General features: G+C 41.2%; 3 protein-coding genes across 3 annotated transcripts; 1 reads left to right on the top strand and 2 right to left on the bottom strand.

Moving 5' to 3' along the window:
* Positions 1–325: 325 nt before the first annotated feature.
* LOC117778939 (mitochondrial ubiquitin ligase activator of nfkb 1-A) lies at positions 326–3,569 on the top strand. The gene is made up of 5 exons (XM_034614865.1): positions 326–402; positions 521–642; positions 753–840; positions 1,538–1,658; positions 1,738–3,569. The coding sequence occupies exons 2-5, from the start codon at positions 526–528 to the stop codon at positions 2,228–2,230; spliced, it is 819 nt and encodes a 272-aa protein (XP_034470756.1). The 5' UTR covers positions 326–402; positions 521–525; the 3' UTR covers positions 2,231–3,569.
* Positions 2,288–11,729, bottom strand: eif2b5 (eukaryotic translation initiation factor 2B, subunit 5 epsilon). The gene is made up of 16 exons (XM_034614814.1): positions 11,495–11,729; positions 11,139–11,263; positions 10,877–11,062; positions 10,603–10,780; positions 9,898–9,978; positions 9,747–9,824; positions 9,343–9,655; positions 9,111–9,256; positions 7,823–7,967; positions 7,637–7,738; positions 7,441–7,542; positions 5,958–6,048; positions 5,751–5,874; positions 5,513–5,638; positions 5,314–5,424; positions 2,288–3,902 (listed from the first exon to the last, which is right to left on the bottom strand). Exons 1-16 carry the CDS (start codon positions 11,651–11,653, stop codon positions 3,840–3,842), a joined length of 2,130 nt encoding a protein of 709 aa, XP_034470705.1. The 5' UTR covers positions 11,654–11,729; the 3' UTR covers positions 2,288–3,839.
* Positions 11,730–12,531: 802 nt separating this feature from the next.
* On the bottom strand, positions 12,532–16,751 carry LOC117778932 (crystallin J1A-like). Its single transcript, XM_034614858.1, has 11 exons — positions 16,604–16,751; positions 15,856–15,922; positions 15,361–15,537; positions 15,023–15,121; positions 14,848–14,940; positions 14,588–14,744; positions 13,556–13,671; positions 13,253–13,330; positions 12,965–13,104; positions 12,586–12,869; positions 12,532–12,544 (listed from the first exon to the last, which is right to left on the bottom strand). Exons 2-10 carry the CDS (start codon positions 15,920–15,922, stop codon positions 12,771–12,773), a joined length of 1,026 nt encoding a protein of 341 aa, XP_034470749.1. The 5' UTR covers positions 16,604–16,751; the 3' UTR covers positions 12,532–12,544; positions 12,586–12,770.
* Between the last annotated feature and the right edge of the window lie 2,931 nt (positions 16,752–19,682).

The following is a 19,682-nucleotide window of genomic DNA, read 5'->3' as shown; positions in this document are numbered from 1 at the left end:
CATATTATATTCTGTTCTGTTCTATTATATCTGTTCTATCATATTCTGTTCTGTTCTATTCTGTTCTGTTCTATCATATTCCGTTCTGTTTTATTCTGTTCTGTTCTATAGATGATTACCTTATCTTTACAGTGGTGTTTTTGCAGCTTGTACTTTCTCTAAGTTAAATAAAGTAACACGATCCAAATACTTCTTCAGGTTTAAGTGAGTGTTTCATGTGACCTAACATGACAGTGCTGCCCCCTGCTGGTCAAAGAGCTCACAATGGGAAAAAAGCCTCTTTTCCCCTATTGGCTAATGAACCATCACGTTACTCGGACAAACAAGGAAGTAAAACCAGCTCTTTTGTTTTCGGTTTGAGGGACCAGACTTCAGACCGGTTTACCCACAACGTTTAAACAGGTACGTTCCATGTTTCATTTATCATCAGTGTGATTATCCCTCCACTCACTTTGACTTGACTGACAACACGTTGAGTTTCTGTTTGTCTGACACATCCACTCCTCTACACTCCTCTCAGACACCATGAGTGACGTCCCTCTCAACACGCTGGTTCTGATCGGTGTGGGATCCAGCTTCGCCTTATCCAGCCTGTTCTATCGTTTATATCAAGAGAAGAAGAAGGAGCTGGAAAAGCTTAAGGCAGGTGCACAATTAAACCATAAACTTTCATTACACCTGTAGTTTCATAATCATTCAATATATATATATATATATATATATATATATATATATATATTTCTCTCTTTTAGGAAATACCCATCTTCAAACCAGACCAACATCTGGTCCAAGTGCTGAAAGCGTCGCCCCACAGGAGACTCCAGTATGTTGCTGTGGAAGGTACAACACCTCAAAACAGGAAATTCACATTGACCTGAACTAGTGCAGTAAAGCTGTTTGTTCTGTTCTGCTCTCTTGTCCTGTGTTGATGCTCTGGAGCGACTTCAGAATTATTCCTTGTCATTAGTGACTTCTCCTCAAACAGTTCTACAATATACTGTCACTTTTTACTGTTTGTGTGCAGGACGTTGTGTGCAGAGCTTTTTATAAACAGTCTATGGTGCACAGTGAAGTTTGTGTTCATTCTACCTGGTTTATCTGCAGTGAAGATTTTAAAGTCAATATCTTTCATAAAATGAAACTGAATTTGCTTTATTACTTTTCCCCTGTGGTTTATATATATGGTTAAATGGTTTAATTAACTGCAGTTATTTGTTCATACATTTGATGTCAGATATCAGAGGTCTGTTCAGCAACTGACACTAATGTTCAGGCCTAAGGTCACGACTTTTCAAAATAGTGCCGCTGTAGAAGATGTTCAACTCAGACTGAAAGCAACCTGCCCCGCCCCCACTGACTGCTACTGCTGGTCACCCCTTTATTCAAGTTTCATATATATACATAACATATAAAGTGTCCAATCGTACCAAAATTCCCACTGGCCCATTGTCGAGCCAAATGCGAAGCCGATAAGATGAACTTATCTTGAGATATGCCTTGCACTTACAGAAAGATTTCCTGCATGTCTTTTCCACAGGTCGGGTCCAGGCGGACGGGGAGCCTCTGGCCAGCCGGTTCGTCCCACGATGCTTTGGTGTGATTCAGAAGATCGCCGTGGAGGAACACTGGAAATACTGGAACAACTTCACCAGGACGTGGTACACTAGACTTGAGAAGGTGTCAAAAATGGCTCTTCATTAATGTACATTTTAACAACAATTTGTTTCATTTCTCCAGGAATTCTCGGACAACGAATAAGAAAGAGACCAGCAACTCTGTGCCCTTCAGCCTGATCAGCCCTGGAGCCTACATGACTGACTTGTACGTGAAAGTGCAGAACCCTCTGGAGGCCTCCGGCTGCCCCCTGGAGAGGGTCTACCACAAATTAAGACGTTCTGAGGAGGGCTTGGTGAACCTGGCGTTGCAGGGCCTCAGCGGGGAGAAACCTGTGGCGATGGTGGAGAGCGAGGAGCTGCTGCGGGTGGGGAGCATCCTGACCGGGTTCGGGGAGGTGGTGCTGGAGGGAGGCCAGGTGATGAGGCTGCAGGCGCCGCAGGACGACCGCAAATACATGCTGGTAGCCACCGACTACAGGAGCTTTATAGACAGGCACGAGAGTTCAGCCACCATGTGGAAGACGCTCACTGCTGTCACCGGCCTCACCGGGGCGTCTCTGCTAGCAGGGGTCATTTACAACTTAGTAGGAAAACAGGATGACAGGTCAAAGTAGGCTTGAAGAGGAGGATCTTGCAGGTTGGATGACTGCTGAAGCTGTTGTGTCAGTTTCTTGGGTGTAAAACGGCATCAGGTGTTTTGTCAAGTTAGGTTCACATCACACGTTTTTGATTTTGGATATTTTGGATAAAAATACTGTCGCAGCTTTAGATTTCTTTCACTGCAGACAAGTGCTTTCTAACTAAAGTGACCGCGAGATGCAAAACACATCACTATTGGCCGAATGTCTTTTTATAGCTGGGCAATAATTCAATAATTATAACAATAGCATTTGCATCAATAACAATGTAACAAAGGTTCAATATGCATCAGTATATTGATAATGCATTGTGTAAGCACTGAGGAGGTATAACACAAAATCTTTTTGTCATATACTATTAGATACTGACTGAAACGTATTATTTTTGGCCATATCGTCCAGCCCTAATGTCTCACAAAATATATTAACAAGACCTAAAACAGGATAGCAAGCAACAGTATTTATTGTTTGTGATCAGACAGATCCCAAGTACATAATGTGTTGTCTGTTACATTGTGTACTTATTATTGTACTTTAATATATTCTGTGGTATTATGTTGTATTTACTCAAGGCTTGTTGTGTTTCACTCCTCAGAGCCTCCAAACTAATCCGACCACTTCAGAAATGTGTTCTTATCTTATTCTATGATAAGTCTCCATCATACACAAATCCTAAACCTGATGTGAACCAAGTCTTTTAAGTGTTTGACTATTTTTCTTCTGATGCTGGTGTTGAACTCAGGGTCTGATAAAGACAATTAAAAAGTCGGTAAGCCTAAAAGTGTCGACATAGAGAAGGTGAATTCCTAACAGATACTGTCACTAAAGATTAGTGAGGGAACAAATCATAGAATCATACATTTAAGTATTTTACCTCCTATGATTGATCAACTTTAAAAGTAATAAAATCAAAACTACTTTATCAAGGGAACATTGTATTTTTTGAATAAGTTTTTTTTAAATAATTTTGCAGAATTGCATTATCGTGACAAATCGAATTAAACTTACATTTTTAGGATTTTTTTGCTTTTATTTTTCTTTGCAGGGCTTTTACTGTGAATCTGATCAGAGAAATAATTCTCAGTCTGAGATTCCAGACAGTAAATCTGAATATACTCTGATTAAGACCACGTCAATTTAGCTGCTTTTTTTCTACCTCTTAAATCATTAAGATTTGACTCTATTACCGTTGGTCCTTTGGTCAGTTTGTAGAGGGTGATGGCAACAAACACTGATGGAAGAAATCCCTTCACAGGTGGTGGTTTTACTCATGTCTGTAATAATAACTGTAATAAAAATATATTTTCAAATCCGACATTTCGTGTTGAGACAAATGATTCTTCAACACATACCATTTCCAAGCAGAGTCTTTTTCCTTTATTTGGAAAGTGAGGTTCATAACACTCATCCCTCTTGACTTCGCACTATGAGATACAAATGTACTATTTGCGTCAACTATACAGAGCAGATGCTGTTGGTTACCAGTGGCAGAAATCTGCTGCTGAGGATAAAACTTAACAGCCCGAATCCCTTTATTCACACATTTTTCAAGTTTTACAGAATCCTCTTCGTCAATTGCTCCTCATCATTCACCCTCCTCTTCCGATGACTCCTCAGCCTCCTCCAGCCACTGGATGAACTTCTGAAGCTGTTGGTGCAGAGCAGAAATGCTGCGTTATTGAAAACACAGTGAGAACTGGTGATGAAGAGGAGGAGGAGGAGGGAGCTAAAGGCAACAACTGCAGCTACAGTGAAGTCAAATGCACTACAACTAAGCGCTGCCTTATTGAAAACAAATGAAATAATGAACGATAGATTAAAAACACAAACACCTCAACAAACTTACAATGCAAACGTTCACAGATTTTCTCAGACAATACCAGAACACAATGCTGCTTAAAAGGGTAATGTTCATATGAATCATTGTCTCACTACTGTGATGTTACAATATGTTCATCTGTTTCTCAAACGGTGAGTAATGGTACCACAAACATTCTATATTCTAGTATTTAAATGTGGTTTCTTAAGGGTTTAGGCTTTTGTTCAGTCGCCGTACAGTAACAAATAGGGCTACAAACCTGTAACTACCAATGTGTGGCAGAGATAACGTAATGAGGCTTTAAGGGAACTGTTGGGCCTTGACGTAACTATGTGCTAGGGCTGGGCGATATGACTTCAAATCAATATCACGCTTATTTCAAACTTTTACCTCAATTACGATTAACGAACGATTATTTTATGTATCTCCTAGTCTCTGTTGCGCTTCACACAAACTGTCGACCACATTTATTTAGTTATTAATCGCTGGTATTGGATCATGAATCCGAATCGTTCTGGCTGTCTGCGCCACGTTACGTCTCAAGTTGTGTGTGGCATTTGAACTGCATGCACAAGCAAAATGTTGGAGTGTTAAAATACATTTCTCATAAAGCGAAATCAAACAAACACAAAGTAAACTTCAGTACTGTTCAGGTCCTAATAACTTCTGATTAGTGTTGGTGTTTATTGTTAACGTGTAAAGTGAATGCTGTCAGCGGGGGAGTGAGGAAGGAGGACATGCTGCAAGGTAATACAGCGCGGAACTTAGTGGAGACCCCAAAGTTTGTGAATGCACATATTGGGAAAGTATAAACCGAAAATGAATAAACGTGAGATACATTTGTGGTTAATTGCCCAGCTCTACTGTGCTCTACTGAGTGCTTTTCTAGTTTAAATGGTGTTTTAATGCATTGTATTCATTATGTTACGCATTTTGAATCACCCTCATGTTTGCAGTAAGCAATGTTTCCTCTGATTAGAAAACCCCCCCCCAAAAAACTGAAAGGCGAATTCCTCTACTGTCAATTGGAAATTAGTCAATCGTTGTTTTTTTCCGGATTCATCCGCTTATGCCTGATAATTTTTGGGAAAATTAAGTATTTTATTCTCCACTGGGACCAGGTGGAAACACAAAACTTTATTATTTGTTTAAATATTCTTAACCACATCAACCAAACTTTAACCCTTTATTGTGTAACTTTTACGTGTATCCTGTGTAAGCCAGTTAACCCTGTACCTACCCCCTGGTTCTTGCGGAGCTGCCTGCTCTTGTCGGTTGTCGCTCCCTGGGAGAACCAGCGTAGTATCATCTCTTCCTCCAGGATCTCCAGCTGGTACATGTTCATCAGGACCTGGATGGGAAGAGTCATCAGCATCAACAACTTTTTTTGTAAGCAGAGTTTGATCTTCTTCTGAGTGAACCTGGCAGTGGTGACCTACCTTTACCATGGCCACCCAGTGGCTCTCCTGCTCCAGGAAGAACTCTTCGAAGGCGGACAGACAGTCCAGATGGTCCCGAGCTCTCTTCACATAGTTCTTAAACACTGGGGCCCACTTCTTCAATAACTAAGAGGAGCAGAAAGAAACATAGAAAAATAAATTCATGGTATTTATTTATATCTTGTCTACAGTTACATACACATACTGTATTAAAAATACATAATTTCAGCTTATTCACCGGCAGGAGAACTGCAACATATTGTGAGGCCGTGAGCTGAGAGCCCTGCTGCTGAAACGGGTACTCCAGAACCACTCTGGTTAAAATCTGCATCACCTCCTTCAGAGTGATATTGTATGCGTACCTGGAGAGAAAATTTGTGACAGACTGAATTTCCAATAGCTTAGAAATACAGTAACACAACTGCAGTTATAAGTTCCTCCTTACTTGAGAGAGTTGATCTCAAGAACAAGGTTGTCACATCTGATATTCTCCTCCAAGCCTCTCTGCAGAGTCCCCATCACCTCCAACTGGAAGACTGGACATCAACAACCAAAGAAGAAGAGTCAGAACACAGGAAGTGTCCACCCAAGATACAACAGGAAAGTTATCACTCACTTAAAAAAAAAAAAAAAAAAAAAAATAAATATATATATATATATATATCTATATATATATATATATATATATATATATATATATATATATATATATATATATATATATATATATATATATATATATATATATATATATCACAGAGGGCCATAAGCTCCTCTTTTTGTAAATAACTGATTTAGAGCACACTCTAATATAGAGTGTAATGTGTTTCAATCTTTCCAAATAACTTTTACACTTTCATGGAATGTATCGTAGAAATAACTTTGGAATCTGGTTGTAGTTACAGATCAACCGGAGACAACATTTAGATATTTCTCTTGAATAACCCTATGAGACAAATTGTGATTTGTAAATATGGGCTATACAAATAAAATTTGATTGATTGATTGATTGAATTTGAAAGCACTTGAGGATTTCCAGAGAATTTAAACCCAAGTAAATTTTCCTTCAATATTCACTCGGTACATAAAACTTTGTTTTTAATTGATGTATATTATACATCTTTGTGATATGATTTCCTTTACTCACATGTTCAGTGTTGAAGCACCCTACTCCAAGCTATTCAATATTTTTTGCAGAAAACACCCTAAGAAATTTTAGACACATCCAATAGAACCTTACTAATTATATTCCAATGTTACATAGAACAATGGCATTATAAAAAGAACTAACACAAATGTAACAGCCCTGTGATCAGATACACATCTATTCCAGTTACAACTGAACGAACATTTCAGGTAAACATACAAGGGAATACAGAGTAAATTGCACCAAGAAAACAATAAGTAGATAAATTTGCTGCTTTTCTCTGATTTATATAATTTTATTATCACTTTCTTATACTTGTATTTGTGCTGTATTGTTGTCTAATGCTGTATCTGCTATTAATTATTTAATATTGTTTGCCCTCAATTCCTCTGTATTAGTTTGTAAAGCACCTTGTCACTGTGTTTTGAAAGATGTAATATGAATAAACTGTTTATTCACTTGTTATCATATTATTATTATTACTGGGTGAAAGGCAGACATACAAGCAAACTGAGAACATCCCATCAGTCTCAGGAAAGTTTTTGTCAGGGCAATTTCTCGATTTCTGAAGTTATATCGACAAAATCATAGAAAATAATCAATATTTGCAGCTCCACATTATTAAATTCTAGTATGTAATGTTTCTTATTTTCACTGAAAGTATTAGGAAATTCCTGTGAAATTAAAGGAAGAACTGAGGCAGAGATTGGCGATTATCACAGGTCTTGATGGTATTTTGTCTCTTTGGACAGTAGGGGGCAACCATGGTGACCCCTCTCACCTTTATCATCATCCATCTCAGGAGAGGGGATCACTGGATCGTCTGGATCCTCGGGCTCGCTGTCCTCACTTTCACTCTCAACGTCAGGGTTCAACACCAAACCTGGTGAATATGACACAAATAAAAAGCTGTTGGAACTTGGACTGCAGCATCATGGGAAAGGCCACTTCGACAAACTTTGAGGATGCTGTCGTACCCCAGAGACACTGGGCCAACTCCTCATCCTCTGTGTCGTCCAGGCTGCTGGCCTTCCAGATGTAGCCTTGTCCCTCTGCTCCAACCTCTGCTGGACTGAATACTGGACGACAGACGATTATACAGCATGTGTCAGGAATAGAAACCATTAAACAGTTTGACAACTTGTGAATTTATCAATACACACCTTTCTGTTTGGTTTTGTCTTTACTTTGACCAACCTCAGCATCATCACTGAGGAATTCATCATCATCCTCCTCCTCCTCCTCCTCTGGATGGTGCATGGACACCACGGTGCCCTCTGGTAGAGATAGGTTTGGTCCAATCACCACCTGGAAAACAGTTCAGAGGGAAACCAATTAAAAGTCCAGGCATCCTATAAATGTTGGTGCCAGTGTTGAATGCTGGGAAATCATGTTGGAACACAGAAATTGATGAATAGAAATTTTGAAAGAGAAATACAGTGGACACATCCAGAAAGACAATGATCTCGCCCCAGGGGTTCTTCTAAATGACACTTATAACTGTTAAGCAAGTGCTTTCTCAAAAGTACATAAGAGTATTAGGGCCAGGTATAAGCGAATAGTAATGAAATAATAAAGCAGATTAAAGTTTAAATACGGTTGTAACATAGCCAATAATATTCATAAATAAATCATTGGGGCTGGGCGATATGACTTCAAATCAATATCACGATTATTTTAAAACGTTGATCTCTTATCTCGATAACGATTGATGAACGATTTTTTGAGCAACTCACTCATCGCAGGTCAACAAGTGATTCTGCTCTTTTCTAATCACACACTTAGAACTGATCTTTATGAAAACCTGCTGAATTCATATTTATTTTCATGGATAAACGAGGCAAAGCTTCTTCTGCAACACTGAAGATAAAACATTGAGTTGCGTCATAATCTGTGGGAAGAACTACTCTCCTGTCTAAACGAGTGTGTTTGTGTGTATCTCTGTTGTTCTTCACACAAACTGATGATCACATATATTTAGTTATTAATCGATGATGTCGGATCATGAATCCGGATCATTCCAGTCTCTTTAACACTGATGTCTTGGCTGTGCGCGTCACGTTACGTCTCGAGTTGTGTGTGAACTGCCTGCACACAAATTGTCTTTTTTCAATGTGTTTAAATATGTGTCCCAAAAACTCTACAGCGAATTAAAAATAAAAACACAAAGTAAACTTCAAGTCCTGTTTGTGTCCTAGTAACTTCTTATCAGTTTTGGTGTTTATTGTTAACGTGTATAGTGAGCGCAGGTCAGCAGGGGAGTGAGGACATGCAGCAGTGTAATACAGCACAGCACGTAGCAAAAACCCGACAGTTCCTGAATGCACACATCGGAGAAAGTATTAAACGAATTAACCGTCATGAGCAAGATTATAGCGGTGAGATCTTATAAATGTTGCTTTAGATAAATGTTTGGTTAATTGCCCAGCTCTATAAATGATATATACTTACATTATATGCCAGGACACACTGTTTGTTCAGCATCACACCTTCTTTGACCTCAGCCTTGTCACAGACCACAGACTGGCTGATCACCACGTTGCTGGCAATGTGAACATTATTCCATATGTAGGCATGATTCAGGATGACGTTGTCACCTGATGTGATAAAATATTACAAATGTTAATCCCAATTATTATAACACACACTTCCACTCTTTAATAGTGCTGGTTGGTCAGCTCACCTATGGTGCAGTTGTTACCGATGATGCTGTTAGAAATGTGACAGTTGGCACCGATGCTGGTGTCACAGCCGATGAGAACGTTCTCCTCCATCTGGCTGCCTTGGCCCAGGCTGACTCCGGACCCTCTGTAGACATTGTGGCGAGAGAACGTGCAGCTCCGTCCCTCCTGGTCTGTGAAGTTAGCCTCCGGGGTGAGCGGGTAGACCCACCGCCGTACGAGGTCCGACGACACCGAATCATACATGAGCAAGTTGGACACTCTAACACCGTAACCATCCTTGGTGACGTGCATGTGTATCTGGTTTCCCAGGATCTAAAGCAAGAAAATGAATTATGACCTGGGTTTTCTTAAATAGCAGCAAATACAGTCCAACATTCCAATAAGTTTACAATGGTTGTGATACCTCTTCATTGACCAAGATTCCTCTGACAAAGTCATCCCTCGTCTGATAATCAAAATTGTCAGTGTAAAGCTCAGCAACCTGAAAATGAGAGAATAAATGTTACTACAGAAAATGAAGTGATTTAACTGTTCCTGACTGTTTTGAAACTGACCTGTGGGGAGCAGATACTGATGTGGCAGTCGAGAAGGTCGTGTCTGATTTCAAACTCATCACTGATACTGTGGAAAATGTTCTGCAAAACAGAAACAGGAGCAACTGTCATTCTTCAATTCAAAGCTGTTTTCAGACATGAAGTCCGGAAAATATCCAGACATTTTCCAAAATATGCCTTTCACATATGAAGAACGCAGCAGGAGATTATTCACAACAGGAAATTGTCCAGAACATTCAGGAAAAATTCAGCTGCAGAAAGCAGGTGTTTATTTAGAGCCCACCATGACCGATGTTAGACCCTCATCGCCCAAAGCTCTCTAATCTCACTGTCTTTCCAAGTTGACATCTTCACCAGTGTCTTTTACGTGTATATCTTTTTTTCATCCTGTGATATTTGTATTTTTTCAGTTTCAAGTCCAATGTCCACTTACTCGCTGTGAATGTTAAGGACATTTTCCTGATGTATTCTCACATTGGCTCAATCTGCCTTTTTACAAACATTTTACTAGTTGGCTGACAGGAAAAGTTACATAAAAAGTGATGAACATCTGACACCGACATTTGTTTTCTCACATACAGCCCCTGTGGGCTACAATACAACCCCTAGGTTCAGGAAAATGTCCAGACGTCAGTGCATGTCTGTAAGGAGCAGAGTTGAATTATGTTGAATATGTGATATAACACCAGTGAGGCTGCCTGTTACCATGGGAAACTGTAGCTTCTTCAGCCCATGTGTCTTCTGGTAATGTAAAATCCGCTGGCTCTTGCTGTCAATAGCAACAATGACATCATCTTCCTCACACCGAGACCTGTGGCCTGGTGATGATTCCTTGAACATCATCGTCATCACCGAGATGTTCTTCTCTGTCTTTCGACGATGCCTGGGTATCATCATGACATAGAACAAATATTTTGGATTAGAGCAAACCATCATCATTCCTCCTAACTATATAAAATAGATTTTGAGTATCTCTAACCTGTGCACTTGCAGTGCCTGGCTGATATCAATATTCGATACCACGTCTCCATAAACCAGCACAAAGTCTGAGCGGACAAGGTTCTTTGCATCCACGTCCCTGAGCACATCCCCCAGGGAGCGGTACAGTTCTGAGGTGATGATGTGGACTGTGTTGGGAGAGGTGGGCCGACACCACTTTGACTTTCTGTCAGACACAGTTTCAGGTCAGTTATCTGTCACCGACACAGGAAAGCTCCTCACACAGAAACAGAGAAACTTACAGCAGATGATCCTTGATCTTACTGGCCATCCAGCAGCAGAACACGAAGGTCTCCTGCACCCCGGTGGATGTGAGGAACTCCAGCGTGTAGTCGATCATGGCAACGTTACCCAGCGGCAGCAGAGCCTGCATCAGTGACAGATGGTGTTAGAGGTTAGAAACTGAACGTGATGCATGAGGCTGGAAACAGCTTCCTCGGGGTTATTAAACCAAAGCAACACCACAGCTCGACCAGGGAGGTCTCACTGGGCTCGTTCAGCTACATTACAGAAGATTCATCAGTGACTGTGCTGCTCTGTCACTGTTTAGTGCGTGGACAGAAGTTAGCTAGCATTAGCATCGCAGCTAGCTGCCTACCCGTGGCTGGTCTTTGGTCACAGGGAAGAACCTCCGGTTGAAGCTGTCAGCGACTAAAACAGCCTGAAGCGGCTGCTCCTCTTCCTCCTGTTCCCCTGCTCCCTTTCTGCCTGGAAGACCAGAGCCAGAGCGGCTGTGTTTTCCTCCTTTACCGGCCATGACTCCTTGTGACTGTCTGACTCCACCACAACTACTACTACTGCTGCTGCTGCTTTCGTCAGACACAAGGACGGAGGCCGCGTGGGACAATCTTCCTCCCTCGGTTGTAAAGCAGTTTAGTGTTCGCAATATTTTCATATACCGACTGGCTTGTACACATATTCTACACTGCAGTTATTACAGTAAATAATTCAATTAATTTATCAATAAAGAACCAATTCACCAAAAGCGAAGAAAATGGACCAAGGATCTGCAAATAACTATTATTATTATAATACGTCCATGGTCTCAAACATATAAAATTGCTGTGTAGTTAACTTAAGTCCATATATTTATGACTGTTAACAGAGGAGTGCATCACTCACTTCATTGGTAATTCTGGCAATGAGCAAACGAAAAGGACAATAAAGCAGGTCCTGAATGAGCATCTGCATCAAAATTACATTTTCTAACCATTATTTTAGAAAATAGTGTGACCCTATGGTGAATATTGAAAAATAAATAGATTTTTACTAGAATTAGCACAGATTAGCTGGTATTAATATGAAACCAGAATATTTTTTTGCCCCAGGTCTCCCAGTGAGTTAATCAAAGTTATCAAAGGAGCACAAACACAATTACAATGTCCTAATGTAGGTATGACATTACTTTGACTGAATGACAATTAAATGCAATTTTCTAAAGTAAAAAGAAATAATAAATATTTATTCTAGGCTACTTTTGGAAACCATTTGACTGAAAATATACTTATATGTGCACATAAAATAAAATTAGACAACTGCCCGAGTATGTTGACAACAGATATCATTTTAACTCTATGTTTTCTCATTAAAAAAGTTAAAGTTTTTATTTACCATCACTGGTTGACAAAAGTTACATATACTTCAGTCCCTCTGAATAAAAGGCTTTCCATGATATATTTTGAGAATTACTTTATTGCAGATAGATTCACAAAGCTTCATCTGAACCAACGTGTTTAACTTAAACAAAGACAAAAACATCGGGCTCCTGCCGTCAGACAATTTAGGCAAGAACCGTCATTCACTGTTCTGTCAAAGCTCAACAGTTTGTCACGATGCTCTCAGCCACCTCAGGCAGAACGTTCACTGCCAGCCATCTACTGGTGGTGTTTGGTTATCTTTTTGGCATGAGCCAACACTGAATCATATCGCAGGGTTTTGGACATCCAGGAAGTTGGAATTCCCTCGAGTCCAATCTAAAAAAAAAAAAAGTCACATTCTAAAAACCTTCATGCATTCAATACTGACATAGTAATAAATATAACAAATACTGATAAGCACACCATCTTACCTGAGCCCCAAGACATGCCCCAATGAAGGATCCTCGGCTACAGGTGCATCCCCCACAGCTCATGGTGTCTCTGATAGCCTGCTCATACTGCTTGGCTCTCAGGACTCCATGAAGCGCTGCTTGGAACGCACCTGGTAAACCTGACAGAAATTCAGAACCAAATGCTAATCACAAAAGGCATTTTAACAGGTTGTGTCAATATTTGTCTTGTAAAAGAGCTGAGTGACAGGTAGAAGTTAAATTACTGATCTATTCTTATTAAAAGTATGAGCTGATAATGATGGATACCTCAGGTGTTTGGAAACACAGTGGGGATTAGCTCCTGGGGAGTCTTGGATAAATTCTGCTTCACTTGATGAAAGTGCCCTGAAAAAAAAAAAATGATAGAACCAAATATTATACATTAATTTTTGAATTTCAAAAACTTACCATGTTAAAGTTTGCTTTAATTGCTACACATTGTTCGCATTTTGTCAACATTGATAAGAAATGAGGGGGAGTGAAAATGAGGATGGGGGAGATTCTTTAATCCCATGATTCAGTCCCATGACTGTGATATAGTGAGGCCACAATGCTGCAAACCTCACGTACCAATGACGGCTCTGTCCAGGTCCTGCGGCTGTTTTCTGTTCACGTCGCTGAGCTGATCCAGCACCGTGTCCAAGGCTTTGGGATCAGGACCATTCAGGATGAAATGCTCAAGGAGCCTGTGAAATAAATCAATAAATGATTTGATCATCCTTTCATCAGCTTTATCTGCCACACAATACAGTAGATGAGTAGACTTTATTATATACATATAAAATATAAGCATAGTCATGACAATCACATTTAATGCAGACTTCTTTAAGAGTGTCTGCATCTAGACTGTTATCATAAAGAACAATAGGTCTGCACTACATTTGTGGGGGTTTTAGGCTCTGTTCAGACCTGGTATTAACATCTGTTCCAAGAGATCTGATCACAAGTGGTAAGCACTAAGTTTGTCTGTTCACACCTGGTGATAAAATGTGTCCTGGTCTCCTGTGACCACTTGTGATCGGGATCACACTTCCCGGCTCTATATGCAAATAATCACGTAAATCTGAGTTAACAGATGTCCCTGTGTTTGTGTGTGAGTCGGTAAGTGAGTCGGTGTACTTGTGTGTCTATGCGTCAGCGCACGAGAGAGAGAGAGAGGAGTCAGGAGGGCCTTGATGATACTGTGCAGCTGTGCTGAGAAAAAAGATTTGATCTAGTTTTAAAAACTATCAATAATTATGTGGTGATCAGTGTTGATATTGAGGTGGCAACAAACAAATCAACGTATTGGACACTGAGAAGCTAAAAATATGTTTAAACTGTAGCGGGTCAGAGGACGTCAGCCGAGTAGTTGGTCCTTCATATGTGGCCCGGACACATTTGCAGTCACACAGCGATAAGAATGTGGCCACATGCATCCCGGACGAACTCCGAATGTGGTCTGAGAGATCAGATCACAGGACGCATTTGGGTGTGTTCTACCTAAAATGTTGTACCCAACTGATTTTATTTAATCCCAAATCTGCACTGACGGCCTCCTGTGGGTCAGTTAAGAGAAAACAGTAAAGTTAGAGTGAACGAGCCTATTAGATAGACACTGACCTTGCTGCTGCCAGAGTCTCTGCCACACATTCATCATTGTTCTGGGTGACACGTGTGGCCTGCTCCACCTTTTCAAGCATGTCGGGTTTTCCTGCATAAAAAGCCACTACAGGAGCCATTTTGGTTATTCCATCAATCTGACAGTCGTTCACACATCCTGTGGAAAGGAAACAACACATTGGTTGGACATGTTTCTCTTCATAATGCTGTAGTTAGAGTATATGGTGTTAGTGTAACAAGGTCACTACCAGGGGCTTTACCTGTCTCCTCTTTTCCTGCGTCCACATTCTTCAGGAAGCCCTTCAGACTTGCATGTCTCCATGGTCCCTCGATTGGCATCTGTGGTCTTGGTCCTGTCATATACAGAAGTACAACACCCATGAGCATTCTCACATTAATATTCATTACAAAACACATACTGGGTAGTTTTCTTACCTCCTCTCTCTCTGTAAGGATCGTTGATGGGCGTGTCATACTCTGATCCAGGCCCAAAGAATTTCAGTGTGCGCTGCTTCAGATCCTCAACATTTAGACCTGGCCAGAGACATCAGACAGCTTAGACTTACATGTACAGTGGAGTCTAGCAGTCAAAGACCACGTCCACATTCATGTTAGAATCTTTAGACTCCTAAGTTTCAATTTTTTCTTAATCTAAATATGTATAACAGCATCTAAGTTAAACAAACACACTAAATAGTCATAAAAGGTAAATGTCTGAAAGGACCCAGAGATGATTTGAGTGAGTCAATCAGATGAGGAAGAAGAAAGTCCACCTCCACATTCAGACAGGGACTCCAGCAGAACATACGCCTGGTCTCCATAGCAGCTCTGCTGGCCCGTTTGCCTCCTGTAGAATGGATTGGCGGACTCCGGACGGAATTCAGGGTTTGGATCCTGAGCCAGAATCCCCTGCAGCTTCTGGAGGTCATACACCCAGTGCAGGGGCTGCGCTGTGTGGACAAGTCCAAAGGTCAATCTGCTTCACCGAGGTTACTCAACAGTAAAATGGTTGACTGTGATTTTAAAAAAGTATTTGTGGTTTGTAGTGAAGATGCAGTCGAGGGGAAAGATTTGTTAAGTCTTTGCTTAATAATTTAAATTTAAAAAAAGTACAACTTCAGATGAAAAGGGAAAATTACACTTCCATGAATTAATAGGGTATTTTAAACAGTGGATAGGACAAGGAAACTAATTTCTACTTTAATAACATCATAAGATCTGGTGTAAAACTACAGCATGGGAGATGTATTACTAAACATTATTGTTACCTGCTGCATCTGCAACAGCTGATCCAACAATGGCTCCTACTGCTCTGTCAGCCAGAGCTGACGCCATCTGTGAACACACGCAAAGTTTTATAGGAATACTTTTTTTTTTTTAATGAAACAAATGGTTAATTCAATAAGAGCAGAGAGGACCATTCAAATAATCAACTGTGTGAAAGTTCTTTCGAAACAACAGATCAACAATCAAAGCCAGGTATTTGTTGTATATCTTTCTAGGTCAGTGTAAACTGATTATGTTAGACTTGTGGGATAAACAGACCTTTACTGAAGTCAGCTTGTGAAGGACAGTTCACCTTTCAATGACAATTTATTGACTTCATGGTGAATCGATTAGTCAATGCAATAAACAATAGATTGATCGATATAAATATGATTAGTTTAAGGGCTTGAAGCAGTGTCTGCAGGATATTTAGCAACATTTTACGACCCAGGTGGAACATGAATTGGGCTGAGTTAACCTGTAACTACTTGGCAGCGAGCAGCTGGATTTGATCACCACAATCATTCCTCCAGCAGCTGACAGACAGACTCACTACACCTCTGTACAACCTGCACATTGTAACTAACCACCCGATGCAGGGCTGTATAAAGTGTAACCAGCATCATCAGCATTGTGCGACCTGAATGTAGCACATGCTTCAAGCAGGAGCTACAACAATGAGCTGTGACATAACAGGTTCGCCTGTTAGCTAAAGTTAGCTGGTTCATATGCTGCCATTGTGAGTCTTACCTTAAAAAGATTTAACCCCAGTTAGTTTCCACTCTGTAAATCCTGTTGCTGAACAATGACAAACTCACTCAGACACAAACCACAGAGTGATCCAAAGAGCTGTTATGAAACGCTCATCTTTAGCACCGCCCACACGGAAGTAACAGCATGACCCCGCCCCCTCTGGTCACCCCCTGAACACAATGTCCATCAGTGTTTGTCTGATGTTATAAGAGTGATCACAATGAAACACTAACACTAACCCTACATTTATTTTCTATTTAACGATCAGTTTTAATGACATGAAGCTGGATCAGTATATTCAAGATTCAAGGTGTTGATTGGCGCACTGGTCATACATAAGATATGTAAATATATTTTGCAAAATAAATATACAATAATAAAATGAGAGCACTAAGTACAAAGACAAAATATTAACATATAGATATGTAGTATTTGTATTTATTGTTATGTGCACAAGAATTGAGAGTATTTGATGATGATGATGATGATGATGATGATGATGATGATGATGATGATGATGATGATGATGCACTATTTATTTAAGATTCTTATGATGCCAATGATGGACAAACCTGAAGACCACACATGGCACTTTGAAGTAAACATTTAATTTATTTAAGTAAATTAATTTACTGAGTAGATGAGAATATGTACTTCAGTTAATCAGTAATGTTGGTAGTGTCTGGATGTGTGAATATGGGGAGATGTATCTAAACCAAATACCTAAACAACCAAATCCAACCAACCCACCAGCCCAGAGATGAGAGAGAAAGTGAATGCTAAGGCACCCATAGATCTAGAGCAGAGGTCACTAACAGGCGGACCGCGGTCCGGGTCCGGACCCAGAAGCCGTCCCGTACGGACCCGGACCTACAGCCAAAACAGAAGGTTATGATTTAAAACCTGACGGGGCGCTTCTATTTGTAACCGGCGCAGCTTTTGTAGTCTTTACGGTAGTGGTTTAGCGGATGAGGAAACGCACAGACCAATTGCATGCGAGTTAAGCCATCCCACGTGATACTACTCAGCCAATCAAGTCTGTGCATTCCAGGCGGTAAACATTGCGACTCTACAGTGCAGACAGATGAGAGAGTTAGAGGCAAGTTACACATGAAAAGACGGTAGAAAGAAAAAGAAAGATAGAGATACAGGTAGAGAAAACAAAGGGAGAGATACAGAGGAGTGAGACGGAGAAAGGGAGAGAAACAGAGGAGTGAGACAGAGAAAGGGAGAGAAACAGAGGAGTGAGACAGATAAAGTTGAGAAACAGAGGAGTGAGACGGAGAAAGGGAGAGAAACAGAGGAGTGAGACGGAGAAAGGGAGAGATACAGAGGAGTGAGACGGAGAAAGGGAGAGAAACAGGAGTGAGACGGAGAAAGTTGAGAAACAGAGGAGTGAGACGGAGAAAGGGAGAGATACAGAGGAGAGAGACGGAGAAAGGGAGAGAACCAGAGGAGTGAGACGGAGAAAGGGAGAGATACAGAGGAGTGAGACGGAGAAAGGGAGAGAAACAGAGGAGTGAGACGGAGAAAGGGAGAGAAACAGGAGTGAGACGGAGAAAGGGAGAGAACCAGAGGAGTGAGACGGAGAAAGGGAGAGAAACAGAGGAGTGAGACGGAGAAAGGGAGAGAAACAGGAGTGAGACGGAGAAAGGGAGAGATACAGAGGAGAGAGACGGAGAAAGGGAGAGAACCAGAGGAGTGAGACGGAGAAAGGGAGAGATACAGAGGAGTGAGACGGAGAAAGGGAGAGAAACAGGAGTGAGACGGAGAAAGTTGAGAAACAGAGGAGTGAGACGGAGAAAGGGAGAGAACCAGAGGAGTGAGACGGAGAAAGGGAGAGATACAGAGGAGTGAGACGGAGAAAGGGAGAGAAACAGGAGTGAGACGGAGAAAGTTGAGAAACAGAGGAGTGAGACGGAGAAAGGGAGAGATACAGAGGAGAGAGACGGAGAAAGGGAGAGAAACAGGAGTGAGACGGAGAAAGGGAGAGATACAGAGGAGTGAGACGGAGAAAGGGAGAGAAACAGAGGAGTGAGAAGGAGAAAGGGAGAGAAACAGGAGTGAGACGGAGAAAGGGAGAGAAACAGAGGAGTGAGACGGAGAAAGGGAGAGAAACGGAGAAAGGGAGAGAAACAGAGGAGTGAGACGGAGAAAGTTGAGAAACAGGAGTGAGACGGAGAAAGGGAGAGCTACAGAGGAGAGAGACGGAGAAAGGGAGAGAAACAGAGGAGTGAGACGGAGAAAGGGAGAGATACAGAGGAGTGAGACGGAGAAAGGGAGAGAAACAGAGGAGTGAGACGGAGAAAGGGAGAGAAACAGGAGTGAGACGGAGAAAGGGAGAGAAACAGAGGAGTGAGACGGAGAAAGGGAGAGAAACAGGAGTGAGACGGAGAAAGGGAGAGAAACAGGAGTGAGACGGAGAAAGGGAGAGAAACGGAGAAAGGGAGAGAAACAGAGGAGTGAGACGGAGAAAGGGAGAGAAACGGAGAAAGGGAGAGAAACAGGAGTGAGACGGAGAAAGTTGAGAAACAGGAGTGAGACGGAGAAAGGGAGAGAAACAGAGGAGTGAGACGGAGAAAGGGAGAGAAACAGAGGAGTGAGACAGAGAAAGGGAGAGAAACAGAGGAGTGAGACAGATAAAGTTGAGAAACAGAGGAGTGAGACGGAGAAAGGGAGAGAAACAGAGGAGTGAGACGGAGAAAGGGAGAGATACAGAGGAGAGAGACGGAGAAAGGGAGAGAAACAGAGGAGTGAGACGGAGAAAGTTGAGAAACAGGAGTGAGACGGAGAAAGGGAGAGAAACAGAGGAGTGAGACGGAGAAAGTTGAGAAACAGGAGTGAGACGGAGAAAGGGAGAGAAACAGACGAACAAAGTGGGGGAGTGGGATATAAGAGGGGAAGAAAGTGATTCTAAAACTGTTCAATTGTTAAGATGTGTTGAGATTTATTATCTGTAAAATTGGTTGAGACTTTTGAGTCAAGATGTGAAACAGAAAAAGGGAAATTCAAGCTTTTGCTCCCTTTATTTTATTTTTCTCAAGTTAAGCCCTTTATTTGAACATGCACAATTTTC

This window comes from Hippoglossus hippoglossus, chromosome 17, assembly GCF_009819705.1.
Source record: "Hippoglossus hippoglossus isolate fHipHip1 chromosome 17, fHipHip1.pri, whole genome shotgun sequence".
In the NCBI taxonomy this organism is placed as follows: domain Eukaryota; kingdom Metazoa; phylum Chordata; class Actinopteri; order Pleuronectiformes; family Pleuronectidae; genus Hippoglossus; species Hippoglossus hippoglossus.
This window is presented reverse-complemented; position numbering and strand designations above follow the sequence as displayed.